Source organism: Cynocephalus volans, chromosome 14 (assembly GCF_027409185.1).
Source record: "Cynocephalus volans isolate mCynVol1 chromosome 14, mCynVol1.pri, whole genome shotgun sequence".
Taxonomy (NCBI): Eukaryota; Metazoa; Chordata; class Mammalia; order Dermoptera; family Cynocephalidae; genus Cynocephalus; species Cynocephalus volans.
The window spans coordinates 95,549,772-95,559,472 of NC_084473.1; the positions used below are offsets into that span (position 1 = coordinate 95,549,772).

The window sequence follows — 9,701 nt, forward strand, 5'->3', positions numbered from 1 at the left end:
CAGAAGTGGGATTGCTGGATTGTATGGTAAATCTATCTGTAGTTGTTTGAGAAATCTCCACACTGTTTTCCATAGTGATTGTACTAATTTACAGTCCCACCAATGGTGTAGGAGCATTCCCTTCTCTCCACATCCTTGCCAGCATTTGTTATTCTCTGTCTTTTTGATTATAGACAGTCTAACTGGGGTGAGGTGATATTTTAGTGTGGTTTTAATTTGCATCTTCCTGATGATTAGTGATATTGAGCATTTTTTCATGTAACTGTTGGCCATTTTTTGTCTTCCTTAGGAAAATGTCTATTCAGCTCCCTTGCCCATTTTTTAATTGGGTTATTTGTTTTTTTACTGTGCAATTGCTTGAGTTCCTTGTATATTCTGGATATTAATCCCTTGTTGTATGTATAGTTTGCAAAAAATTTCTCCCACTCTTTGGGTTGTCATTTCACTCTGTTGGTTGTTCCCTTTGCTGTGCAGAAGCTTTTTAGTTTGATATAGTCCCATTTGTTTATTGTTTTTCTTTTGTTGCTTGTGCTTTTGGGCTCTTGTTCATAAAGTCTGTGCCTAGATGTAGTTCCTGAGGTGTTTCCCCTATATTTTCCCTTAGTAGTATTACATTTTCAGGTCTTATACTTAAGTCTTTAATCCGTTTTGAGTTGACTTTGGTATATGGTGAGAGGTGTGTGTCTAGTTTCATTTTTCTGCATATGGATATTGACTTTCCCAGTACCACTTATTGAAAAGGCAGTCTTTTCCCCAGTGTATGTTTTTGTTGTCTTTGTCAAGCCCAAGGAGTGGTTTCTGGGTTCTCAATTCTGCTCCACTGGTCCGTGTGTATTTTTATGCCAGTACCATGCTGTTTTGGTTACTATAGCTTTGTTGTATAATTTGAAGTCAGGTAGTGTTATGCCTCTGGCTTTATTTTTTTGCTCAGGATTGCTTTGACTATTTGGGGTCTTTTGTTGTTTCATATGTAAGTTAAGATTGTTTTTTCCATTTCCGTGAAGAATAACATTGGTATTTTGATGCGGACTGCATTGAATCTGTAGATCACTTTGGGTAATATGGACATTTTCACAACGTTAATTCTTCCAATCCAAGAGCATGGAATGTCTTTCCATCTTTTTGTGTCTTCTTTAATATTTTTCAGTAGTGGTTTGTAGTTCTCATTATAGAGATCTTTCACCTCCTTGGTTAAATTGATTCCTAGGGTTTTTTTTGTTTTTGGGGGGTTTTTTTTGTGTGTGTGTGTGACTGTTGTAAAGGGCTGACTTTCTTGATTTCTCTTTCTGTTAGCTCATTATTGGAGAATATAAATGAAACCGATTTGGAGGTATTTATTTTGTATCCTGCAATGTTACTGAAATTGTTAACCAGCTCAAAGAGTTTTTTGATAGAGTTTTTTGGTTTTTCTATATATAGTATCATGTCATCTACAAATAGGGACAGTTTGACTTCATCTTTGCCAATCTGGATGCCCTTTATTTCTTTCTCTTGCCTGACTGCTCTAGCTAGTACCTCTCATACTATGTTAAATAGAAGTAGTGAGAGTGGGCATCTTTATCTTCTTCCTGTTCATAAGGAAAAAGCCTTTGGTTTTCCCCATTCAGGATGATATAGGTAGTGGGCTTGTCATAGATGGCTTTTATTGGGTTGAGATACTTTCCTTCTATACCTAATATGTTGAGAGTCTTTATCATGAAGGGATGTTGAATTTTGTCAAATGCTTTTTCTGCATCTATTGAGATAATCATATGGTTTTTGTTCTTGATTTTTTGATATAATGTATCACATTTATGACTTTCGTGTGTTGAACCACCCTTGTATCCCTGGGATGAATCCGACTTGATCATGGTGTATAAATTTTTAGATGTGTTGCTATATTCTGATTGCTAATATTTTGTTGAGGATTTTTGCATCTATGTTGATAAAGAATATTGGCCTGTAATGTTCTTTTTTTGTTGTATCTTTGTCTGGTTTTGGTATCAGTGTGATGCTGGTCTCATAGAATGAGTTTGGGAGAATGACTTCTGTTTCAAATTTTTGGAATAGTTTGAAGAGAACTGGTATTAATTCCTCTTTATATGTCTGAAAGAATCTAGCTGAAAAGCCATCTGGACTTGGGCTTTTCTTTGTTGGGAGATTGCTGATTACTGCTTCAGTCTTGTTGATTGTTATTGGTCTGTTCAGGTTTTCCATCTCTTCTTGATTCAGTCTGGGTAATTTGTATGTGTCCAGAAATTTATTCATTTCTTCCAGGTTTTCATATTTGTTGTCATACAGTTGTTTATAATAGTCTCTAATGATTCTTCATATTTATGTGGTATCGGTTGTAATGTGTCCCTTTTCATGTCTGATTTTTGTTATTTGGGTGTTCTTTCTTTTTTTGTTTGTTTGTTTTTTGTTAACCTAGCTAATGGTTTGTCTATTTTATTTATCTTCTCAAAAAACCAACTTTTTGTTTCATTGCTGTTTTGTATCATTTTTGGGGTCTCTTTTTCGTTTAGTTCTGCTCTGATCTTAATTATTTCTTTCTGTCTACTACCTTTAGGATTGAATTGTTGTTGTTTTTCTAGTTCTTTGAGGCACAGTATTAGGTCATTTATTTGAAGTCTTAATATTCTTTTGATGTAAACATTTATTGCAAGAAACTTCCATCTTAGTGCTGAATTTGCAGTATCCCACAGGCTTTGGTATGAAGTATCTTTATTTTTGTTAGTTTCAGGAGAATTTTTGATTTCCTGTTTAATTTCTTCTTGGACCCATAGGTCATTCAGGTGCCTATTGTTTAGTTTCCATGCATTTTTATAGTTTCCAGGGTTTTGCTTATTATTGATTTCCAGTTTTAGTCCATTGTGGTCTGAAAAGGTACTTGGCATGATTTCAGTTTTTAAAAAATTTGCTGAGACTAGATTTGTGACCTAGTATGTGGTCTATCCTGGAGAATGTTCCATGTGCTGATGAGAAGAATGAATATTCTGTAGCTGTTGGGTGAAATGTTCTGTATGTATCTGCCAGGTCCAGTTGGTCTAAGGTATACTTTAGATCCTGTGTCTCTTTGTTGATTTGTTGCCTGGAAGATCTGTCCCATACTGAGAGAGGAGTGTTCAGGTCACCCACTAATATTAGGGTCTGTTTCTTTGAGTCTTAGAGTGTTTTCTTTATATATCTGGGTGCTCCAGTATTGGGTGCATACATATTATGATTGTTATGTTTTCTAGCTGGACAGATCCCTTTTTCGTTATATAGTAGCCTTCTTTGTCCCTTTTATGGTTTTTGGTTTAAAGTCTATTTTATCTGATATAAGAATAGCTACTCATGCTCATGTTTGGTTTCCATTTGCATGGTATATCTTTTCCATCCCTTCACTTTTAACCTATGTGTGTCTTTACAAGTGAGATGAGTCTCTTGAAGATAGCATATACTTGGGTCTAGCTTTTTAATCCAATCAGTCAGTCTGTGTCTTTTGAATGAGAAGTTTAATCCATTCACATTTAGGATTGTTATTGACAGGTATTGTTTAACTCCTGTCATTTTATTGCTTTCTATTTAAATGTTTTAAATATCTTTTGTTCATTACTTCCCCTTTTATTTCTCTTTTCATTGTTAGTTGGAAATTTGAGGTGACATGATTTAGCTTCTTTCTCTTTCTCATTTGCATTTTTGTTTTAAACAGCAGGTTTTGCTCTTTCTTGTGTATCCATAATAGTGATCATCATTATTCAGATTCCAGATGAAGGACTCCCTTCAGAATTTCTTGCAGGGCTGGTCGTGTGGTGGTGAACTCCCAGAATTTTTGTTTGTCTGAGAAATATACTAATTCTCCCTCATTTCAGAAGGAGAGCTTTCCTGGGTATAGAATTCTTGACTGACAATTTTTTTCTTTCAGTATTTTGAATATATTATCCCACTTTCTTCTGGCCTATAGGATTTCAGTTAAGAAATCTGCTGTTAGTCTGATGGAGTTTCCCTTATAGGTAACTTGACACTTTAATCTTGCTGCTTTTAGAATTCTCTCTTTGTCTTTGAGCTTTGCAAATTTGAATATAATGTGTCTTGGAGATCTTTTTGGATTGAATCTGTTTGGAGACCTTTGGGCTTCCTAGATCTGAATGTCTGCATCTCTCTCTATGCCTGGGAAGTTTCCTGTTATTATTTCCTTGAATAGGTTTTCAGTGTTTTTTCCTTTCTCCTCTTCTGAACTACCCACGATTCAGATGTTTGAGCTCTTGAGGTTGTCTGCTAGCTTTCTTAGATTTCCTTCATTATTTTTAATTCTTTCTTTCCTTTTTTTTTTTTTTTTTGGTCAGCCTGGGTTATTTCAGAAAGACCATCTTCAAGATCTGCAATTCTTTATTCTGTCTGCTCTGGCCTGCTGCTCAAGCTCTCTGTTGCGTATTTTATTTCATCGAGTGAGTCTTTCATTTCTAGGAGTTGTGCTACATTCGTTTTTAAAGTATTGATTTCTTTATAAATTTCCTCCTTCATATTCTGGATATTTTTTGTTTCATTGTGTTCTCTAATTGAGTCTTCTCTTATCTCTTTGAGTTTTCTTCAGCTCATTGCTTGGAATTCCTTTTCAGACATTTCAAGGGTTCCCTGTTCTATGGGGTCTAGTATTGAAGCATTACTGTACTCCTTCAGTGGTGTCATATCTTCTTGTTTGTTTGGAGTTCCAGTAGTTTTTTGTTGATGTTTGGTCATCTGATAGAGGACTTGCTGCTTCTGTTACTCTGGGGTTGACTCTGAGAATAAAGATTTCCTCCTCTATTTGCAGGCTCTGCTGGTCACTCTTCTTTTATCATTGTAGTCAAGTGTGTGCAGGTTGCCTGTACAGTGGCCCTGGGTGCTACTGTGGTGGTGAACCATCCTTGTGGTAACCGTAGGTGTGGTGGTAGCTATGGTACACCACCTTGACTCCTGTTCCAGCAGTGAGCAGGGCTTTCTGAGGCTAGAGTCTGGGTCCCCAAAGGTATGCAGGGCTCGTCTCACCTTGGCCAAATTTTGTTTTTTACTTTGGTATTAGAGTTGTAACTCCTGTTTTCTTATTGTCTACATTTTCCTGGTAAATATCTTTATTTTTTCACTTTTTTGAATCACTGCTTTCTAAGTATATCTCTTGGATTCAGTATGGGTTTGAATTTTGCTTTATGAGCCATTTTGAAAACCTTTTTGTTTTTTAATAGATTAGTTAAAATTCTTCATGTTATTAATGTGACTATTACGTTTGGTCTCAACTCTATCATATTATCTTATGTTAAGATTACGGTATATGTTTATGTAATACTTGCTGTGTTTCTCCATTTGGTTAGTCCTCTTTGCATTTCAACAAATTTCTTTTAGTATTTAGAAAAGTTTTATTTTATTTTAGTTGCTGTCTTTCTATTTATACTTTTAGTAATAGCCTTAATTCCCTTTTTTCTTACTATACCTTTTACTGCCAGTTTTAAATGGTGTCCTTTGACTGCTGCCTATTATCTAGACAACAGACAATGTACTTAATTTACTTTCCCCCAACCACTGCTTTCTTTCCTGTCCCTCTGGTTTTGCCTTTTCCAGGTGGTCATATATATTTGAGATTTATCAGCATAATATATTTGATATTTATACAGGTTATTGCATGTACTAGTAGTTGTCACGTGATCCTTTTAACTGCTGAGTAGTATTCCATTGTGTGGTATTTCTTTTATCATTACACAATGTAATCATATTTTGTGTCCCTTTACCAATTTTTCCTTAACACTCCTCCCCCTTTCCCACCTCTGGTGGCCTCAGTTCCTTTCTCTCCTTTTGAAAGTAGAAGGAATTTTTGTGATTGTTGTATTTTTCTTCCTTTTTTTTTTTTTTGCCTTTTTAAAAAAAATCTCCCACTTATGAGTGAAGATGTGATACTTCTCTTTCTGTTCCTGGCCTATTTCACTTAACATAATGTTCTCTAAGTGCATCCATGTTGCTGCAAAAGGCAGAATTTCATTCCTTTTTATGGTAGAGTAGTATTCCATTGTGCATATATAACACTTTTTTTTTCCTTATCCAGTCATCTGCTGATGGATACTTAGGTTGGTTCCATCTCTTGGCTATTGTAAATAGAGCTGCAATAAACATGGAAGTGCAGGTATCCCTTCAACATGATGATTTCCATTCTTTTGGGCATATACTCAGCAGCAGGATTGTTGGATTGTATTTTTAAAAAATGATTATAGTCTCACAAGTAGTTGCAAAAATAGTACAGTCTCTCACATATCCTTCCTCAGCCTCTGTAATGGCAATATCTTACAAAGCAGGAAATTGACATTGGTACAATACAATTAACTAGTTTATAGGCCTTATTCAGATTTCATGTATTTTTACATGCACTCATTTGTGTGTGTGTGTATGTATGTGTGTAGTTTTTTTACACACCACACCCACCACCATTACAATCAAGATACTGAATTGTTCCATTAGCTCCAAAGAACTCAGACCCTCATGATACCTCTTTATAGTTGTAGTCCTCACCTCCTCCATCCCCTGGCAAACTCTAAATTCTTCTCCATCTCTATAATTCTGTCATTTTGATGATGTTATGTAAATGGAATCATACACAGTATCTAACCTTTTGAGATTGGCTTTTTTATTCAGCATAGTGCCCATGAAATCCATCCAAGTTGTTATACATATTAATAGTTATTCTTTTTATTGTTGAATGGTATGAACGTACCACAGTTTGTGAAAACTGAGTGAAAAAAACACATTATATCCATTTTCCTTTACAGAAGCTGGGGAAAAAATGTTTTAGTTTTGCTAAGGTAATTCTAGAATTATAACAATAGTTGAGTTAAAATATTAATCTGCATGATTTTTCTCTCTTATAGGAATCTTTGCTATAGAGATTTCTGACACACGAAAAGATTCTTCACATCCTTGAGAAAGGTCAAAGTTACAAACTGATTTTTTTTTTTTTGCTATATGATTGCATTTATCTTTTGAATGCTTGACAATGTTAAATGTATTTATAACTTTGTGCCTCTGAATCTCTGTTCTCATGCGCCATATTGCAGTGATCTGAGATGACTTATAAAAACAAAAATGCATATGGCTCTTTCTATCCATACAGTAATAGTGAGTGTAAAATCTGCTTACTTCACTATTGAACACTGTTATGTTAACTATCCGGAGTAAATAAAGAAGCTTATAAAAAGAGAGAAAAGTGTTTTTACAAAACTGATTTCCTTTTCTTTCTTGGTATCTCAAATAATAGGTTGGTTAAATTTTTTTCTTTGTGATTTATGCTTTCATGGCTGAAGGAGTCGTGCCAAAATGGGCACAGTTTGCTAATACTGGCCTGGGACCCAGTATTCCATTTTGGAACCAATTTGACATAAATTCCGTGCCATAATCTGACTTCAAAGCAGCAGAAAGTAGGAGTGTGTTAGGGTTTTTAAATCCATAGTATTGTACCACTCAAAGACTAACATTTTCTACAATTGTGTTTACTCCTACTTTTTTTTAGAAAGGTAGGTGATAATGTATCTGTCAAGAATGTAAGATTTTAAAAAATCTGTATTTTTAATAAGTTTTCTTTATAACATTAAAGTACTGCAATCAACTTAATTGCCATTTTATTTCTTTGCCTGTGGCAGTTGTCTGTAATCTAGAGTAACAAGTTCAGTGATGTTTCCTTCCGCCCCCTTAAAATCTCTTAAATCTCTTAACTTATCTGTCCATAGGCTCTGATTTAATGTTGATATTAGAGCTTGAACACTACTGTATTTTACTGATATAAGCTATTTGTATTCTTACCATTTTAATAAAAAAACAAATCTTTTCATTATTAGTATTTATATGATGTAGACAATTTCTTATTTTATATAGTCACTATTCAATATAACTATAGTGATGTAGGATAGTGCCCTGATTTAGGTCTTGCTTAATCATTAGCTCCCTGATAATTTTACTGTCAATTCATGCTATATATATTCACATTGGTTTGATTTTTAAAAACCTTCAGGTTTTCTCATCTACTTAAGACAGTCATGACAGATTAGTAAAAAAAAAAAAAAAAAAAGAATAGTTTAAAATAAGATGCCCTTATATAAACATTTTAAAGAATAATATGCAAAAAAGTTGTTCTTGCATATTAAAAAATATACTGATATATATATGCAAAACTAGCATTTGCTGGGTAATTATTTGACCTTAGCACTAGGTCATCACAACATTGATTTTAGTCTGTCTACCTAGAAGAGCCAACAGAGAGCTGGGTGTCACTTTTCATATGCATTTAACACATGTTATATGTGGAGGGCAGTACTCATATGTGGGAAGAGGAGCATGAGAGAAACAAAACAAAGTATATAAAAACATATTTCCATACTTGATTAAAAGTATACTATACTTGTGCCATTAATTTCAGATAATTAAAAGGAAAATTATATGGTAAGTATAAAAGGGCCAACAGTAGGGGAAACCTCAACTATATTCTACGTTAAAACTTCTAACCCCTTTTTTTATGATAGTAATATTCCAGAATATTTGTTGTTTTAAATGAGATTCTAATTGCTTGTTATAAATGATAGCCTGTGGATATGGCAGAGACTGCCTAATGCAAGCACAACACAAAAACTATACCAAACATATTCCTTCTTGGATGAAAGAGGAATTTTCTGAAAAAGAGTTCTCAGCTTTCACATGCCATGTTCGATACAAAACATCCACTCCTGCTAAAGTAAGGGTGTGGTTAAATTGAATTGCTAATGCTCTGAGTAAATGAAACACAAAATTTGTTGTATAAAAATTGTATTTTGAAGTTCCAAGCGTAACCAGGATTCTTTTAGTCTTTTCTTTGGTTTATCTGAGCCATCATCCAACTTTCTGTTAGAAGTAGGAGCGAGGCATATGCATGAAGATCCTTTCTGAAGTTCTTTAGCTGTAGTTTCAAAAGGAACAGGTGTTATCTTTTTGATCTTTAGAACATTACTGTTAGAGTTCATCCTCCTTATTACAATTTAGCAACAATAGGAAAAATGAATTAAGTATGTTCTATAGTAATACCAGCTATTAAAAACTTAGATTGGAATCAACTAAAAATATTAATGACATAAAGAAAATTTCTAGTGGACACTTATAAGAGTATTAGCCACAATGCTGTTATAATACCAGTGTCGAATGTTCAGATCCCCATACCAGCCAGCTGCCAAAAAAAAAAAAGAAAAGAAAAAAAAGCCACAATGATTACAAGTGATTCACCCTGGAGAAATAAAAGAAGAAAAGAATGTGTGCAAGCCACTGGATTTGTAGTCAATTATCATTCCTAAACAGTTATTGCTTCAAAAATTATTTGAAATTATGTATCCAGGTACTTAAAATATATTTCAAAATATCAGTCCCATAACAGTCTGCTACTTTTTCTTTCCTGTCTTCCTTCCTACACATATTCCCATGTATTTATGCTAGGGCCTTCTATAGGGTCTCCTCAGCTCCCCAAGAGCTGTACTCAAAGTTGTGTTTCTTGCAGAACAGAAATAGTTTACAACTCAATTTTCTGCCTTTTTTACTTTCCATAAAGTAGAACGGAAGCTGCCAATATAGGAAAGAATCTTCAAAATTCATGTGTTTGCGTTCTTCTCCTGTACAGCTATCATAGCAAATCATAGGTTATTTAATGGTACAAACTGTTGTGCAAAGCCAAATCATAAGCTATCAGAATATAACATTTTAGACTT

At 34.2% G+C, this 9,701-nt stretch overlaps 1 protein-coding gene across 1 annotated transcript in view; it reads left to right on the forward strand.

Annotated features, from left to right (window-relative positions):
• TSGA10 (testis specific 10) overlaps positions 1–6,924 on the forward strand; it is a 136,837-nt gene extending 129,913 nt beyond the window's left edge. Inside the window, exon 20 of the mRNA XM_063078682.1 lies at positions 6,852–6,924. Coding sequence (XP_062934752.1) covers positions 6,852–6,876 — 25 coding nt within the window. The 3' untranslated portion in view covers positions 6,877–6,924. The remainder of the gene's footprint in view (positions 1–6,851) is intronic.
• Positions 6,925–9,701: the final 2,777 nt, after the last annotated feature.